The sequence below is a fragment of the Symphodus melops genome (genome assembly GCF_947650265.1).
Source record: "Symphodus melops genome assembly, chromosome: 1".
NCBI lineage: Eukaryota > Metazoa > Chordata > Actinopteri > Labriformes > Labridae > Symphodus > Symphodus melops.
Genome location: NC_136691.1, coordinates 53,102,206 through 53,121,499, shown reverse-complemented (window position 1 = coordinate 53,121,499; position 19,294 = coordinate 53,102,206). Strand labels below are relative to the sequence as shown.

General features: G+C 40.4%; 2 protein-coding genes across 2 annotated transcripts; both read right to left on the bottom strand.

Annotated features, from left to right (window-relative positions):
- Positions 1-6: 6 nt before the first annotated feature.
- On the bottom strand, positions 7-12,330 carry opn4xb (opsin 4xb). The gene is made up of 9 exons (XM_079342444.1): positions 11,510-12,330; positions 7,062-7,195; positions 6,739-6,942; positions 5,457-5,628; positions 4,276-4,437; positions 2,534-2,641; positions 1,882-2,056; positions 1,431-1,583; positions 7-691 (listed from the first exon to the last, which is right to left on the bottom strand). Exons 1-9 carry the CDS (start codon positions 11,674-11,676, stop codon positions 281-283), a joined length of 1,686 nt encoding a protein of 561 aa, XP_079198570.1. The 5' UTR covers positions 11,677-12,330; the 3' UTR covers positions 7-280.
- A 3,256-nt stretch (positions 12,331-15,586) lies between these two features.
- LOC306820353 (putative defense protein Hdd11) lies at positions 15,587-18,277 on the bottom strand (the record flags this gene model as incomplete). Its single annotated transcript, XM_079338172.1, has 6 exons — positions 18,099-18,277; positions 17,054-17,166; positions 16,843-16,952; positions 16,692-16,756; positions 16,456-16,526; positions 15,587-15,829 (listed from the first exon to the last, which is right to left on the bottom strand). The coding sequence occupies exons 1-6, from the start codon at positions 18,262-18,264 to the stop codon at positions 15,587-15,589; spliced, it is 768 nt and encodes a 255-aa protein (XP_079194298.1). The 5' UTR covers positions 18,265-18,277.
- Positions 18,278-19,294: the final 1,017 nt, after the last annotated feature.

The following is a 19,294-nucleotide window of genomic DNA, read 5'->3' as shown; positions in this document are numbered from 1 at the left end:
CTGTCCCTGCCAAAGCCGGACAAGATTGGTTCACTGCATACCAGTTACATAATGTTTCATTTTGCAATTCAGACTTGTCTTCTGCACTTCAGTTATTTTGGCATCCGAGTGGCATATCTTTGACTTTCAGAATGAATCATCAAGCCCAGTAACAGACAGTGAGTTATAACTTTCAGTGGATGATTTCCAGAACAAAGTGAGGTGTGCATGCGGTCCCAAATTAGACTAGATATCAGGGCTTGAGAGGAAAGGAGAACAGGGGTCATGATTGTCCATCTGATCAAGAGATGAGCTCGACTGCCTCGAGGACTTCTGAGGAGAAGTTCATGCTGACAAAAACATTGTTCGCCATTCCCTCGATGTTGTCTTCGAAGCAGACACTGTCCTGTTTGATGAGGCTGCTTTCCGATGTGGGACTGATGACGATGATGCGTGGAACACCCTGAGGCGACCTGGGATCAGCGGATGATATCCTCCCAACACTCAGGGAATCAAAAGAGCTGCTCTTGTAATGGCAGATCCTCCTGTCACCGATGCTGCATTTCTCCTCGCCTGCATCTGAAACGTTGTGGGTCAGACTCTGGCTGCGCCTCCTGGCAAGAACTAGTAGGGGGACAGTGGCGATGGTGAGAGAGCTGGAAACCAGTTCATGCTCAGAGTTGCACGATGAATCACACATGGTAGATGGATGCTGGTAATGTGGAAAAAAAAATAGACGTACAAACACAATTTTACACACAAACAAGAATACATGTGAGCATGCACTAAAGGCAAATAAAACTAGCATGCAAACACTTTCAAGCACATTTTAGAAAAAACACAACAACAACTTTAACAACATTTAGATGATTTCACAATTAATCCCTTTTCCAACATGCACTCCTAAAAAAATCGAGAAGATTTCAGGGCTGCCAGCCCCTGAATTCCTTTCTGTGTGACACTTTCACACATGTCCCTCACAGCGGCCATTTGTTTTGGTTGAATGAGGGGTGTCAAGAAGTGAGACATGACGTAGAAAGGACGCCGTGGAAGACTGTAATGATTGTAACATAATCAAAGATGGCGGACAAAGCAACAGAGTCAGGCACTACAATGTTTTTACGTGTGCTACATGTAACAGGAGATATTCAGAGTGAAAACGAATGAGTGGAAATAAACACCAGCGAGTGGGAAAGAGTGTGAAGCAGCTTGAATATGTGCACGAAGATCACACCAGTCACACAGCATTTGCAGGATTTAAACATCATCAACCCCGCCCACTAGCTTAATATACTGTGCCCTGTTCACACATCAGCTCACCCGGACGTCAGGGCTGGCAGGACAAAGTCCAGACAATTTGGAGATTCCTGGAAATGCTGCTTTTTTTTGTCTACACTTGCAGCTTGAATCAAAAATCTGGTGTTTTGTGCCGGTGAGACAAGGCTGCTCACCTTCTCCACAACTTTGGTCTTGGAGGACTTGGAGGACTTGGATGACCGCCTCTTGTAGGATCTGCCTCGAACAGACTGATTGTACGACGACATGCTTCTGAAGGAATCGCACGACTTTCTTCCCAGAGATTCCATCTCTACATCCCTGAATGCCTGCAGGATAAAACACAACTAAAGGGTTCAGAACAATCTTTTGATTGTTGACTAAGAACTTGAAAATGAAAACGTTATATTTGGTGTGTTGCTCAGAAAGTTTTAATAAATTATTTTGGAGATTAAGAGAGACATTAAAGGATAAAAAACAAGACTCACAACATCCACTTTGTAAAAAAACATGAATACATTGAGTTAATATTTTTGCCATAAGTAATAATATTTTTCCAAATTATTTTTCTTTGTGGGCCAATACTAAGCTTCTTAAGATGTATAAAGTAAAGGTGGCTGACATTACCATTGCAGGTGAGCAGTTCGATGAGCCGCTGATGAAGTGAGTCCTCGATGCTATGGACTGTCTGCTGATGATGGAGTCCCTATAAGAGGACTCACTTATGGAGGAGGAGATGCACTCCTTTCGAGGAGCAGGGGACAGGAAGGACAGGCAGGGAACCTTGTCTGCCAGCGTCATCCTAACGATGCACGCAACAACAGGACAACAGATTTAGTTTGTGTAAGTACCATAACTTCAAAAGTGCAAGTGCATTATGGGTAATGTGCGGTATATGTTGCATGTGGTTTTCGTTGGTACGCGTTTACATCTAGATTGTTGTTTGCTTCTATTGTTTTTTTAGGTTTATGATTAATACTGTGAAAGCAGCTCAATGTGTGCGGCGCTTATCAGTATCAGTTTCAAAAATAAAGATGAAGATTGTGATCATTTTTACTTTCCAAGAATTTCAATAAAAATAGTTCATCCTCTTAAAAAAAAAAAAGGCATACTCAAAAAATGGTGATAATATCGTATTGAGAACCCAGTGTCAGGATATATGTTGTGAGTTGAGAGTAATAATACATCCCTTTTAAACAAGAGTCGACAAAAGATGGAATAGTAAGAAGAGAGAAAATGAGCCTGAGTGCGAAACAAGCAGCACTGACTGATCGTTCACCTGTATTTGTTGTGTATGATCGCGTAGATGAACGGGTTGTAGATAGTAGAGGCTTTCGCGATAATCGCAGGGACAGCTTTGGAGTATGGGGACAGGATGTTGGCATGCCTGCAAGAGTCAGAACAACAGAAATTCATCTTGTCATCTTTATTTTAAGCATGAAAGACCAACATGTCAAACACAACTCAAATCTTTCATCCAAAATGAAGAGGGGGATCAGGGATTAGCTCAAATGTGCCAGCTGCAACAGATGGGTTGTTAAGTCTATCTGACCATGTGAGCTTGGCTCTCTGTGTGTGTATGTGTGTGTGTGTGTGCGCATGTGCGTGAGGTTACCTTTGCCCCATGAATTGAGCCGACTAAAAGATGTGATTTCAAAGTTACATAACCACATTCATTCCCACTGTAAAGCCCAGGAGAAACATGTGGTTGAGTGAATGTTGTGATAGGTCAGATACACAGAGGAGATATGAACAACTTGACCGTCTGTTTATGTCACTCAGCCAGAGGCCAAGTACCTCCAACAAATGTTACATAATGAGGCAGCGAATGCTGTTTTGGAGAGACATTTATCAGCACACACATCAGTGCAGAATGGCAATCCCCATAAAAATCCTGGGATCATCGCCGAATGTAATAAAATTCTAGAAACTTTTTTTTAAGGAAAGAGGCTTTGAGAAATAATAATAATAAAAATCATGCATTGGACTTTTAAAGCGCTTTTCTAAATACTTAAAGAAGCTTAACAAAGTACAACAACAAAAAAAAACGAAACAGCGACAACAATACAACAAAGAATTAAAGTTCAATGAGACTTGAGATTGTGAATGGTTGTAGGCAAAGTTTTTACAGATGTGTTTTGAGGGATATGATTCGATTCAGCCCTTTTGTGTTGCAAGATGATTCAGTGTTGAATTTAAATAATCACTTGATTTATGGATTCGAGGATTAAGTTTGTAACTAAGCAGGAAGAGAAAGAGTCAAACAGAACTACGGCATTGTATTCAGGTGTACTTCTGTATCAATTGTTTAAGAAAGCATTTCTATTAATAAGAATAATCCTGAGAAAATAAATGAAACGGCAATTGAATATGTTACACTGGCGGAAAAAAAACAAATGTCAAGTCTTGTGAAAAAAAAGGTTGATTAGTTAAAGACTTATACTTCCCCCTTGAATTTGGGAATAATGAATATGATTCTGTTTCAGCTAAATCATGAAGGTTGTACATTGAATTACATAAACCGTCACAAAGCATCTGCTCTTTGGAGGAGTTTTCCAAATGTAAATGTTATCGAGCTACATGTTTAGCATTACACAGCATTTTTGCAGAAAACACATTTCTAGAAGGCTTGAAAACTATTTCAGATGTGACAGAGAGCCTGTGCTCTTATCACAGAGAGACGCGACACGTGCAGCATCCGATCTGGAATACAAGTCACACCAGTATATACAGTAAGACACTGTCTGTTTCTGGGGCCACACAGAGATAAGGGTTGGAGGATGAGTTGAATTGCTTATAGAAAAGTCAATGTGCAGTTTCTGTGCAGATGTTTAACTCTTTCTTGTAACATGCACAGAGGGACCATAGTCTGTGTGTTGCACACTTGACAGTGTAAATGACTTCTTTGTTGTATATATTTTGTGATTTTGTACAACTTCCCATAATATCCACAATGTTCTCTGCAAGAAAATTGTTCAAAACCCCTTAAAAACTAAAGTTCTTGTATGAAATAAGCCTCACCCGGACCAGGAAATCATTGTCACACAGGCATACGGCGACCAGGAGAGGACATACACCACGATGACGACGAAGGCAATCTTTGCCAACTTCCACTCGCTCTTGATAGACTTCTGCTGGATCAGAGTGGATTTCCTCACCTGAGTTCCAAGTCTCTCCACCTCCCTGCAGGTGGTGAAAGATAAAAAGACCCGTGAAAAAAAAATCCAAGTTAATTGTGTGATTGAACGAGGCAAGCCAAAAGACGCTTCTACATAAGCACCCCTGAAAATGTCCACAAAGTTTCAGGACTGGCCGCCCCTGGAGTTTTCTAGAGATGCCTATTCACACGTGACCCTCGACACGTGGATTTTTTCTCTGCGACAGGTGGAGTGGTGGGTATAAGGATAACAAAGCAGGAGTCAGTGTGAAAGACTGGGGGCAGAAAATCCTCTGACTTTTTTTGCATTATAGAAATGCTACGTGCAGTTGGAAATAGTCAGCGGCAGGTGTAGACTTTGTTAACAGAGGTGGCCCACCTACTGACTTATGCATGAGTGGCATGACATTTGATGGTAAACACATGCACATGAATAACATTTCTTTATCATTTCTATACCAACAAATTACTTTTACTTTACTTGGAAGTGACACAATTTGGTAACAAATACATCTCCTTCGCTTCATTCTTCAGGGACCCAAAAACAAGGATGTGCATAGTCATGATTTGAAGTACTAATTACATGCAAACTCTAGTACACTGTCTAACTTATATTTACTGGCAATTAAATCCATTGCAGGTTAGACAGTGTGCACATGTTGTTACTTAAACATTTTTAATATCAACTTACACTTAGATAACGACATACTGGCAGATGTGAATTTCACCCGAATTTTCCTGAATATTACCTGCTGTGTTCACACATCGGTTCACCCCAACGTCTTTGCTAGAGTGATGTTGAAAAGTCAGGATAAAGTCAGGATGAAAACTTCATAAAATGTCAGCTTTTTCTTCCTCCTGTAAAGGTCATTTAACCCCAAACTCTTTGGTTTTCTCGTCTTGCAAGTTTTAATTCACAAGATACTTCTCCACAGATTGCTGCCTCCAACGCCAGTGTGGAATTACTGTATGTAATTTTTTCTAGAGTGTGATTATAACTGTTTCATGAAAAATGTTCATACTCTTTGAGCGGGGAGTGAATTACCTGCTTGTTTTCCGTATTGCCAGAAACATGAAAAGATAGCAGTAAAAGATGACTCCTAGTGGGATGAAGAAAACAAAGCAGCACAGCATCATGGTGTAGCTCCTATTGGACAAGGTGTACGTGACATAATCCCATGTACATGATGTCATCAGGCCCTCTGGGATGTAGGAGCCTGAAAGGCAAAGGAAGATCAGAAAAGATCAAAAAGGGAGTAAGACATCCGGGAAACATCAAGGGTTGTGTATTCTGTTTGACATCCTGCTTTGATGCGATGCCTGTTCAGGTGTACAGTGAGATCATAGGTGACCTCTGATGAATGGAGGTAAGTAACTTTAGACCAACTATTAGTCATAATAGATCATTTACCTGGTCTTAGTAAAGTACTAATACGCATCAATTATGGCAAGTGAAAACAAAAAATGTCGGCTCTGAAGCAGAATCTGGTTATCAAGCTAAGTTCAGTGGGAACTCTGGCTGGTTCACTTCTTACCAGGAGAGACCACCATGGCAATTTATGTTGAACGCTTTACAGGAGCTGCTCCACAGCAGGTCACGTTCAGGATAATACATTTTGTTGAACTTAATGCTTTTTGACCGATGAGGCGTCTTGATCGAGGAGCTCTGTGAGCTGATCTTAAAGGTTGAGAAAGAGGGAAAAACTGGCAACGGCTTCTGTTTGCCCCCGTCTGATTTCACATTTAAAATATATAAATCAAAGATGTTTATTGTGCTCCACCGATATCATCCTTTCACAGACACTGATAAAAGCACTAATTGATGTTGTATTTACGTAGATGACACGATGATAAGCATACTCTTTAAATATTGATTCTAAAACTCTCAACATTCAACTAGGAGACATCAAAGCAATTAAGGGTAAAACAAGGACTTGTAATTATCAGATTTGTGTCAGGCACCATTGATGTGAAATTACTTTTACTAGTCTTCATTTGCTCATTCACACTCAGCTAATGTCTTTTTTCTGTCGATTGTTCCTCCTGCATTTGTCAGCTGCAGTCGTGTTTGGACTTCCTCCTATTTTTCTAATGACATAGTTTCCTCTGGGATTGTAAAATATGATAGTGGCAGATTTGTTTATGCTGATTGTGATTGCTCATCGGCTGCAAACAATATCCCAACTATGTAAAGAGGCTGACAGAAACCCTGAACACAGAAAACCTGTGACCGTTTAGCCTTCACTCCTTTGTTAGCTGGAAGCCAGATAACCAAATGATACCCTGGGTTTACTGAACTTTCATGTCCCTGGTAAAAAGAAACTTACTCCAGCCCACTAGAGGTGCCAGACTCCAGGCCAAAGAGTACAGCCAGACAAGGATGATGGCCAGCGTGGTTCTTCTTTTGGAGCTCCAGTGTATGGCCCGCAAAGGCTTGGTTATTACCAGGTAGCGATCGATGGAGATGGCCAGCAGGTTTATCATGGAGGCGATGCCAAACAAGGCCCCGCAGAATGCATACATCTTACAACCTAGAGGAAAGAAACACATCCAAACACTTAAACTAACTCTGAAGAATACGAAACAATAACTAACCTTTGTTTTAATGCATCATACATAAAAAATAAATATTCAACAAAAAGAGAATTACCCATCTCTCCAAAAGCCCATTCTTTGTAGATACAGTTGATGAAGAAGATGGGGGACTGTGTGAAGGCCATGAGGAAATCACTGACCGCCAGGTTCATGATGAAGTAGTTTGGCAGATTACGGAGCTTCTTGTTACTATTCACAAAAACAGGAGAGAAAAAAAGGTGTTATGGTCAGCGTGATCATGGAACACATTTTTGTTTGGTCAGCGGCAAAGACATTTTGTTTGGTGCGTTGTTTTAGACGAAATGGGGAACTGCATATTTCCAAGTGGGGAAATATGGGTTTTCCAAATTCTGCTCTCTGGAGCGATTTTAAAAACGTTGGGTTTTCACTCCCACAAAACGCTGTTATGTGAACGAAAAGCTAAAACTCAACTAAAGTTTAGTCTTCAGCTGAAATAGCTGTGAGTAAACAGGGCCTACATGTAAACAATCAAGGGGTAGGTAAGGAATATGTTTGAGAAATGTCCAGTAAAGTGAGAAAAAGCTGAAATGGACGAAAAATGTGACCGGTAATCACTTTCTTTCCTAAAAGTCGACAATGAAACCTGATGATTAAATTAAGTCTGCAGGATCTGGATTGAAGCTTCTGTGAAAGATGTTGAAGCTGTGAATGTCATCCTCACGTGTACCGTACTGTAAACATGACATTTTTGGCTTAAAGTACTCTGGTATGAGCATGTCCTGTCCTTTTTTTTATCATATCCGTGTTTCTCAACCGTAAACTTAAACTCAGAAGTGACTGAAAAATGTTTTATTTCTGCTGTAAAAATCTGTATTTCAACATGGGATGTCATTGTGATTGCTTGGTTTTAATAGCCAGCCTCAAGTGGACACTCGGCATCAGCATAGACATTGAGATTTATTGATTTTATATAAAGAGCTAATTGAACTCCTCAGCCATAAGTGGATTTTTGCATTGATTATCTTTCTATTTGTAAGGATGCATGAAAAATCTAGTAATATTTCTACATGCTTCAGTTTTGTAATTTAACAAATATCAGTTCTAATAATCCTGCTTTGAATAAAAGGAGAAGAAGAAGGGCCAAATAACTTCAGTTTCAGTTGAATCTCTATTTGAACGCATAACTTAATGTATTAAGTGCTATTCATATTTGAGCATTAATCAGATATAAGCTCTTAGCTGAACTGGTCAACTCTGTGTGAACCTGTTTTCACAGCAGCATGATTGAGCCGTGAACTGACCCGCACCGTCTGCCTGCACAGCTCTTCATTGATTGGACCCTGTTTCTGGGTCCTGAAAATAAAGATGCTGCTTCCTGGTTGAACACAAAACAATCAGGTTTCTAATGCCTGCGAAGACATGAATGTGTTTGTATGTTGTGACGTCACGGCTGGTTTGTGTTTGTGTCAGCCACTTTGTGGAGGCGTGTGCATGTTTATTTTGTTCCCCAGAAAATCATCATATCGGGTGTAATCTGCCTTCAAACATCATTATATCACTGTCTGCCTCCGTGTGTGTGTGTGTGTGTGTAGATGTGTTTGTACGTGAACACATTTTCTTGGAACTCATAACATCATGCGCATGTCTGATTTAGTAAACACACATCGTAAGCACAACACAATGGAGAACCCATCAAATCTGTCGAGGATGATGGACAGATGGAAAATAAAAGCTCCTGACAATTCCCAGAATGCACGCACGCATGCATGCACACCCACACACACACACCTACACACACACACACACACACCTACACACACACACATCTGTCTCTGACCTACTTTCTGTGAAACAGTTACAACAGTCAAGAAGGTCAGCGATGACACAAATTTCAAAAAATACTCACGTACACACACACACACACACACACACACACACACACACACACACACACACACCTACATCTGTTTGTGGCCTACTTTCTGTGAAACAGTTACAACAGCACAAATTACAGAACACACACACACACACCTACACACCTGTGTTGCAACATCTGATGTGCTCAACATCTCAAGTAGGTTTTATAGACAAGTAATCTGTCGTGTTGAATCTCTGCACGGACGTTTACTGTGACACTACCTGTTGCATGTCAGTGGGTTTGTTGTTTGAAAATGATCTCAGTTATTTTCTCCTGACATCCAGGTGACGATACACTCTGTGTTCAACTGAGTATTTAAATAGTCCATGCACTTTTTACCTGTGAGCACATCAAATCAAGAGAATTGTTTAAACTTCTATTGTTTACAAGCACTTTTATGTCAATAGTCTAGAGACAATATTTGTCCATGAATTGTCACCACAAAATAAAAATGTATGTATTGTTTGATAATGAGGTGCATACTGTTTATTGTGTGTAAAGACCATCAACTGTATGCCTATGTGCATATTTCACCTCAGTAATTTCAGTGCTGTTGTCAGTTGAATTTGAATTGAATTTCCCTCGGGATCAATACAGTATCTATCTATCTATCTATCTATCTATCTATCTATCTATCTATCTATCTATCTATCTATCTATCTATCTATCTATCTATCTATCTATCTATCTATCTATCTATCTATCTATCTATCTATCTATCTATCTATCTATCTATCTATCTATCTATCTATCTATCTATCTACCTAGTTTTCATTTAATGCTTTGTGCATGCCATCAGACTTTCAGAGACTCGAGTTTTTGTGTTCATGTGAAATAAACGATTGTTGAGCCACTTATGTTTAATCTGAAATATTGCACTTTAAATGAGATGTATTTTTCCATATTTACATACTTTTGACTCATCAGATTGGTCTGGAGTTGATCAAAGACTCTTTTTTTCCCCGTTTGTATTTGTTGTGAAAAGCACAGTATAAGTAGAGTTTATTTGGTCATTTATTTACAGTGTGTCATGAAGAAGCAGTTGGACTGCTGAATGGTAAAAGGATTTGAGCTCATACAGCACTCTCCTCGTCTTCTGACTACTCAAAGCGTTTTTACAGCACAGGTCACACCTTCACATTCACACACTGAGGGAAGATGCTGCTGTGAAAAGTGACCATCAGAAGTAACTCATCCCATTCACACTGCTGACGAAGCAGCGGGAGGAATTCGGGGTTACCAGTCGTGCAAGGACACATCCAACATGTTGTTGCAGGAGCTGGGGATCGAACCCTCAACCTTCTGGTGAGAAGGATTAGAACTGTCTAATTCTCTGGGCTCTTGTTGGGACAGAACTCGATTCTGTCCACATCGTTGATGAGGACGGGGACATCTTTATTCCAGATTATAGTGATGTCCAGACTTGATAAATGTAATAGATATTTAACATTCTTAATTACTTATTTGCATTGGTCTCTGAGGTTTAAAAGCCGAGCAATCCCTCAGTAGATTTGACCTTTTGAGTCGTAAATGGTTGAAAGAAACATTTTAACATAATGGAAAACAACACCAGCTTTACCAATTTTCAGACATAACAAATGCACAGAGTTCCCTGATAGGACCTTAATAATGAAAGGACAACTTTTGCTGTAAACTGACAATTGTTGCAGCAGTCCAAAAATTGGCTTTTCAGCGCTGAGGCCAGGTGCGCCTCATTAGGCGATCAGTAGCTTCACCTGGACCGAGCTGAAGACAACAGAAGGGAAGAAGAGACAAGCAGAACAGGGAAACAGAGCCGACCATCAACTTGTACCGGGTCATTTAACCGTTTGCTCCAAACAAGCAGAGAAGATCAATTATTTAAAATGGAGCTTGATCATTTTTCATTCACAGCAATAAGATCGATCTGCTGACATCATTTTGGGTTTTTAATCTTCACTGGTTTTATGATTTGATTACGATAATAATAGAATTTTGGCAATGATAGAATGGGTTCCTTTTTTGTTTCTTTCTCAGCAATGAAGACAAGCAGTTAGATAAATATGGACTCTCTTTTTCAACATTTATAAAGTTCTTGCCAGCATAAGTGTCAACCAAAATAAATAGGATACATCTACAGCTGTTTCTGAAAAATGTCAAAATGTCAGTGTGCAATTGATTATGTTCTGTCACTGCATCGTAGAATTGTCCACACCTGCACTGTGATGCATCAAAGAAACAATACATTTCAACAGCCCTAATCATCTTCAGCAGACTGAGTTTCTCTTTTGGTTGAAACTGTGAGATGCAGTTCATCATCTGTGTCATGCAAACGATTTGGAGAGTAAAAATTAAAAAGAAATAAAACCCTGACAGGAATCCTAAGTAACAATGTTTGAGTTTTAGTTGAACTTTGACCAACTGAATTTAGAAATAAAAAGACATTTCTAATAACCAAGAGCCACGAAAGAAAGTCACATGTACTGGGATTACAGTATTTTCAAGTGTTTTTATGTCATGTACTCTACTTCTCGTAGGGTTCTGATTAAAAGATGGATCAGGCTTAAAGATGTGTGTTTTTTTAATCTTGGCTTTTGAATACTTTGATCAAATCCACAGAAAAGGACAAACAGTAACAAACCCACCTGTAGAAGGCGAACATAACCAGCGCGTTGCCAGTGATGCCCAATACCCCGATAACGAAGACAAACAAGGCGACGATGTAGTGAGCATGGTCAGGCACATCCACCTTGGTGAAGAAGCTGCTCTGAGTGTGTGCTGTCTCCGGCTCCATGCTCTCAGTGGACCACATGGTTTGAGTACCTCATCAGGACTGACAACCTGGCAGGATGCAGTGGGTGTACCTGTTTGTAATCCACTTTGTTTTGCAAGTGCTGAGCTTTCATTGTACTTTCATTTGCACAACAGACGCACGGGAGAGGTCCAGAATCGTCTTTGAAAAAAGTGCCACATACATTTATGTTATAGAAGAAAAAAAAAAAAAGCTGCAGGTCTTCATGAGCAGACCATCAGAAATCATCCGTTTTATGTCCCAGATATGGAGAACTTCTGCCCTCTCAATCTTCTCTTGTAGAAGATTTGAAACCCCAAAAGTAACACATTTTTAATCCTGTGTTACTTCTTCAGAGAAAGCAAAAAGAATCAAAAAGATCCATGCAAAATAAACAAATCTCAAAGAATAGAATAATAAAACAAGAGTCTCTTTAATTGTCCATCCAAGTGGTGTTACATTCCAGATGTAGTCCACAGCTGTTCACACTTTAGTTTAGACAAGAAATAATTTCTCTCTCCTGAAATACTTTTGGAGCAACATTCATTCAACAAGTTCCACCTGTAACATCCAAGTATTTCCTCCGGGTTTCAGTCGACAATATTTTCCGGTGAATTAAATCCCACAGTTGGTGAATATTTTCACTCTCCATCCACTCAGCGTAAGCCTGCAGCCTCTTCATCCACCGCACCAGCTGTGCACGAAGCTCTGATTCAGTGGCCTGTCTCTGATTATCTTGCCAACTAGTGACTCCTGACATCATCATCATCTCTCTCTCTCTCTCTCCCTCGACCCTGTCCCCTCCCCCCCCCTCCCTCACCATATTCCCTCCCTCTCTCCTCATACACTCTGCCTTCCTCGCCTCACTCTCTCTCTCTCTCTCACCCTCTCCCTGCTTCATGTAATATCGGCCAGCCCTGAGCTCTAACCCTTAAACTACAGGATTCTTACATAACAGACTTGATGTTCACTAACACCAGCAGTATTAACATCTATTTCAGCTCAAACGTGCATCGGGCTTAGTAAGATGGACATGCACATAATGATGACTGCGTCTGTGAAAGCTCTCGCATGTGTGTGAGCAATGATGCATGTTGCACACAAGGACGACACGCACAGATTCATTAAGATCATTCATGGAGAAAGGAAGTAATTGGTCTTACCACTCCCAACTTACACAGCCGATTTAACCCAGCTCACACCATGATGCACACACTTCCACATAACATACTTTCCCTTCAGTTACAGGCTTATAAAACCGTACAGACTCGCTTTACGAACACCTGTTTCCTCTGGTTCAAGAGCACTACAAAAGTAAGCTAAAAAAAAAAAACACCCTTCACTTAAATGAGAACTTAGGTATTTATCTGTCAATTAACCACAACAGAGGCGAGGTGGCGGTCGAAGGATGTTCGAGCATTTGCTGTGATTTTTTCTGTGATTGCTGTGAGTGTTGTTGTTAGCCTTAGAAAAGTCTCCTGGTTATCAGCAGACACTGCTTCATCTTGTCTTCAGACTCAGCAGTTAGCTGACAGGTATTTGAATTAAAGTACATTTTTTTAACGTTATTTCATGACTGACATTTTCTTTTTTGTGGGCCATAAACTGTAATATCTGCACCTGACTCTGAAAAGGACTTGAAAAGTGCCATGAATTAAAGTATCATTGATATAAAACCCTAAATAAAATAATGTAATCCTTACATTAAGATAAATGTGCACATGTTCTTTCCAAGTGAAAATTATTTCACTTTAAATCTAAACAATTGGCAAACAATCTGCAAAGGCAACGTACAGTTTTCACATTAAGCACGTTTGTTCGGTACTGTACCCAAGCTCGATTGTTGCCCCCCGAAAACAAGACGAAGGAGTCCGTCCTGCTAACTGTGGATGTTTTTTTAATGTTTTCTGAGATGCCAATAAACGACGCTCTTCCTACTTCCACACGCTCAAAGAATGAAACGGGCCCGTGCTATGCGTTTACAGTTCGACGGTTTTTGAAGGGTCAGCAGCCTTTTAGAATTCATACAGCGGTCCACTTCCTTGTTTTTGCACAGATACCTTCACATCCCCCACAGACCACTCGAGTACACATGAATCATGCCTGAGACCACCTCTTCAAGCAGACTACCTGAGAACAGTGTGTTTGTGTTCACACTGATCAAATACACCAGACTTTGGGGTCAAGCGTACTCGGATCCAGGCCTGGGTCCGTGGTGTGAAACCACTCTAAGGCATCACTTGGTTGAATTATGTAACAAGTGTGCACCATGTTCACTATGGGAAAACTTCAACTGATAAAGATTGACATTTTGATAGTTTCTATAATGTAGAGCAAACAGGGACAAGTTAATCAGTCATTGCTTTTTATGGTGCTAGACGCGTTGGTGCCAAGAGATGAAGGGAACAGAGGGAGGTGAAGAATGCAGAGCTTACACAGAGATGTCAACTAAGCCCCTACAGCAAAGGGATAGCCTTAATCTGCACACTGTGCATGCATGTGGACCACTGTTTGATCTTCCTGGAACGAGACTTTATATGAAATCTACATGAACGTAGGTCACACAGTGTGTGTGTTTGTTTGTGTGTGTGTGTGTGTGTGGGGGGGGGGGGGTACTTGGATGTCATGTGCATGCCTTTGTATATGTTTATTTATTCATTACATCATAAAGCAGACAGTGCAGATGTTTTAAAGGATTAGAGTTCTGACAGCATTGCTGACCTAATCATGGTTGTGTCAGCACTGCGAGGAAATATGTAACGTGACATCTGTTGCTATATCAGCCATTTTTATTTTGTACAACATTCTCAATATACAAGTCTACAAAATCTGCAAACATCTCTCATTAATGATTACACAAAGATGTCAAATCTGTACAGCAGGGTCTCGAGTGTCAGCATTAAAGTGTTCTACTTTCTGTTTGTGGTACATTTGTATTCTGAGCTGTATTGACCACTTGCATGTCAACAAACTTTTGGTGTACACAGTCTGTGTGAGTCACCAATGACATACTCGCTTCCATTTGCAGCACGACGATGTTCAAATAAAGTGCAGCTTAGATTTCTTTATAGATCCAATATTTCAATTTATGAGACAAACCTCATCAGCGTTTAGATTCCCCGAATTCACCTGAAACCATCAATTTGACCTCCATTCACCAAACAAAGATGGTGCTTACCGTTGAAGCATGTTCCATAAGATCTTTAACCTTAAATTTATCTACTCGTATTACTTGATATTGTTGTGTTTTTAATAATGGAAAGCATTCTAAACGAGCAAGTTTACCTGTGTGTTTTGTGTTTCAAGAATAAATTGTGGTACATGTGCATTGCTTAAAGGGATAGATTGGATTGTCCATGCTAAGATATTGTCTGGTAGTCTGTCAGGGTTAAAGGCAATATGTCTGATCTTCAAACTTCCCATCTGCAGCTTCCCTCTGGTTTTATTCAGAACTATCTGGATGAATGACCTTGATCTTGGCCATGGCCATGACAAAGCAGGTCATTATTCCACTTGTCAATGAGTCAGTTACCATTGAACTCGTTGGTAGCACTGGTGTTTAAGTCTACAGCTTGAATCCCCTGTTTAAAGATATATTGGACTTTTGGCCCACAGTGGAAAGAGACTAATTACTATTGAGTGGTGCTGGCCCCATGACCAGGGCTGCAATTTCTGGTGCATGAGCCAGCTGAAGATCAATACTTAGAAAAAAGTTATCCCAACAAGCTCACAGAGGATGATTGGGGAGGTCTGTTCTGATGAAGTGGCAGTCATACTATTTAATCTCAGTATGCTTACAGATACAAAGACTACAGACACTCAACAATGAGACAAGGAGAAACAAAAAAAAGAACAAAAACAAGTAAACAAAATCGACTAGGACAGGACAAGGAAGAGGTAGTGTTAGGGGGAAGGATGGGAGCTTGTGACTTTAGGCTGTGTTGAAGAGGTATGTTTTCAGGGATTTGTTGAAGGAGGTGAGTTGTGGGGGAGTCTCAAATGTTTTTTTTGGTAGAGAGTTCCAGAAGGTGGGAGCAGTCATGGAGAAGGCCCTGTCCTCCCAGGACCAGTCATTTGGCCTGCCGGGGGGGGACAGAAGATTCGCATCAGAAGACCAGAGAGTGTGGGTGGGAGTGTGCCAGTGGAGGCAGGCTGTGCAGGTGAAGATGAGGAGCTGGAGGATGGGTAGGACGGTTATGGGTTCATGCTCCTGTGATTTCGAATGAAGGTGTTTGGAGCTACAGCTGGGGGGGAGATGGAAGTCAAACAGGATATGTTGGATATGGTATAAAGTTTTAAACACATGCAATGTATGTCTTCAGCCTCTTTAGTGTCTGCCTGGGTTATTGTAAAGCAACATGTTGTGATTCTAGGTTAAAGATCAAACCATGAGGGAAAAACAGGTCATAACATGCTCTTCGATAAGTGGAATGAATTTGAGTCAATAAACCACCACAGCGCTCTCTCACACCGCTTTCCCTATCAATTCAATTTCAATCTTCACTTCTCTCTTTTATGGAAGCCCATTTCCGTCACTGTGATGGTAAAAAAAAAAAAGATCCTGCAAGTCGTTATAATGACTTAGTATCTCAAAATAAGAGACGTCCGAGCTGCAGCGCTGCTCCTCTTCTCCTCACCGGTTTAAAAGAATAAATTTGCTTTTAAAATACAAAGATTTAAAGACATTTTATTTTACAGTTTCTTACAGTCCATTTGCAGTTTTAAGGCAGAATCAGTCAGAAGCAGCAACGTTTATTTCCATCCGAGTGCATAAAATGTCAGTAAACACGCAATGAGAACGAGAAGAGGTTTTTCTTCAGCCATCCCTGCACTCGCTCCTGTGGTGGCCAGATTGACTTCCTCTGGCTTCCCTAAGAGAAAGGCATACATATGGTACAATCATCAAATAAGATTCTCTTGTCATACATACTGTATTTTTTCATGCATTTTAAGAAATTGCACAAAATTATAGTGCAAAAGATGTAATGTCAGATACATTTAAGCACTTTATTTATGAAGTATCCTGTTGCACATACCTCTGGTCAGAGTCATGGACCGCACACCCAGCCAGTAAACCGCTCGCTGCTGAGCTACAGTGGCCCTGAAAAGGATGTGGAAAAAAACTGGCATGAATATAAACTTTAAGTAGTATTAATATTAAAGTTTATGAATGGTATTTTGCTTTACATGAAGTAAACAGGGCTTGTAGAGTCGGGTGGTATCCAGCTGTACACAGTGGTGTTGCCCTTCAGGTTGGTGTTGGAATGAGTGACAGCACCCTGTGGATTCCCTGTGCACTGCAAAAGATGCACACAAATGTCCCTATTATACACAGCAAGCACCTTCTTTGCAATTCCACAATTGTAAAGTGACAAGAAAAAAAACATGTGAGACTCACCTGAAGAAACTTTGTGTCTGGGGGAGGAAGCTGCCAGCGACCCAAAGCATTTGTGCTGCCAAATGTGCGGGCCTCCAGAAGCACACCTCTGTAATCTGGTCCCCTCACTGTCACTGCAAGGAAACACAAGAACAACAGTTACTTTAGAATAATCTCATTTTGCACTGTAATAAATTATGTGGCAGTGTAGCAGTGATGGTGAGATTTTTAAGACTGAATACTTGCTCTACAAACACCCTCCCAATGTACACACATTCAGAGATGGGAACTGGAGATGCCAGTTTTCACATTCAGTTCACACTAAGCCTATCATTTACTATTCTGTCGTCCAAACCTACTGTACAGGTTTTTCAAAACAACACTGTTGTGGTGGAAACTATTGCTGCTGTAAGCTACTTTGCTTCTGCACCAGGCGCTGTCCAGTGTCTTCAGCACTGTTCTGCCGCGGGACTGTTTGTGTCTGTTACTGATTGTCACAGCGTTAGGAAAATTATGAAATAAAATAAAGACACAATTGAAGTAATCTTGTCGGCAAGATACTCTTTGCTTGGTTTCAGAGAGATGTTTTTGGTTAAGACTTTACAAATTGCATCATCTGAATTAGCTGCTTCTCCTTTTTCATTTGGGTGTAAGCTAAAATGTTCACAAAGATGTAAAGTTACATTCTGTTTAGACACCAGTGCAGTTGCTATTTTTTCCGTCTAAACATGAGGTCACTTCACATTTGGTTTTGGGGGTGACTCCCATGCTTGGCTTGTTAATATTGCAGTAATTCGTTATTTTGATTACTGCGACAGGCCTGATCAATATCTTTTGATTTTGAGTAGAATTATGTCAAAGTTTAAACGCCTGGTATTGTGACAACCACATGACACTGTCTATAGTACCAGCAGGAACAAAGGAAGCTTCAATGAAGACAATATCATTTTTATCAGGATGAATAACTTCCTGTGAATAAATCCTTTAATTGCACATTTGTGCAACATGCTAGCTTACTGATTTCAATACTTTATACGCCTGTAAGTTAACATGGAGAATATCTCACCTGTAATGGGCTGCCCCGGCTGAAACGTCTCCGTGTCTGCAACAATGGTGTAGGGTGATGGTAAAGGCTGAGGCCACACGCCAGAGTGACGAGGCATCATATCTTCACAGGCACCGGTGGGAGCACCGGAGGGATAACCATGAACGCAACTGAGAACCTTAAGCATAATAAAACAAGGCAACAACAGATCCATCAGGCTGACCAAAGAGCTACCGCCATTCATGAGAAAAAGGGAGAGGTGGAAATCTACAGCGTGAGCTTAGAGATGACTTTTAAAAACTTTTTTTGCTGAGTCACACAAGCACAAAGATTAAATTATCTCTGGTTTGATCACCGTGTGTTCATGTGCAGCAGCACATGATTGATGATATTTATGCATTTCAGAGCAGAACAAAGATTGATTTCCCTCCATCGTTGAGACCAATAGAAGTTGAAAAACACTTTCAAGGGTAATCACGTTTATCACTCACAGTGCTCCACTAAATTGGAGCTTTCTTTGAAATTACTTTATGTGCAATCAAAGGACTTAGTCAATATTATTCAAAGTTTAAATTGTTGTCAAGGGGAAACACAATAAGGAAACGCTGTACTGAAAAAAATCGAACTGATCAGCGATGAATTCGGCTTAATCGAACAACTGACTCTTCATATTAGCCTTTGATAGACATTTTACCACAAAACTATTATTTATTTGACTACATTGGAATTTTCCATGATGAATAATTTCTGGTCTACAACTACTTAAATGTTGATTTGGCAGCTGTCGATTTACTAACTCATCCTGTAATGTAAGGTAGATGAAGCTCACTCACTCTCACTTTGCTTCTCAACAACGGGGATTTGGAGATTTTGTGCATTTTAGCAGGTTTGCCATCAAGACTTTACTGATTCAATGCAAAAAAACCAATGCTGTATTATGTTGAATCATATGCATTCTCTATGGCTGTACAATGGTGTACTGGTTTGTGATGTGCTATAGTATCACAGAATGAAGGTTCCTGGTTTGATTCCTTGGCCAGACGGGGCCTTTCTGAATCTTCTATAGCATGCCTGCACGGGTTTCCTTCCCACAGTCCAAAGACTTGTTAGGGTTTGTGGTGACTCTGCTCCAGTGCTCCCCCAACAACCAAAGAATTCATACTGTAGGCTGTAATATCTATCTTCAAAGTAGTCTCTACAAAAACATGGATCTGCAT

Bases quoted from the DNA above. Each gene is read 5' to 3' on its own strand.
- opn4xb (XM_079342444.1), bottom strand. From the start codon at position 11,676: ATGTGGTCCACTGAGAGCATGGAGCCGGAGACAGCACACACTCAGAGC. The intron at 2,642-4,275 runs GTGAGGCTTATT...TGACTCTTGCAG, and splicing joins ACAATGATTTCCTGGTCCGG to GCATGCCAACATCCTGTCCC. The intron at 1,584-1,881 runs GTAATGTCAGCC...TTTATCCTGCAG, and splicing joins CGAACTGCTCACCTGCAATG to GCATTCAGGGATGTAGAGAT.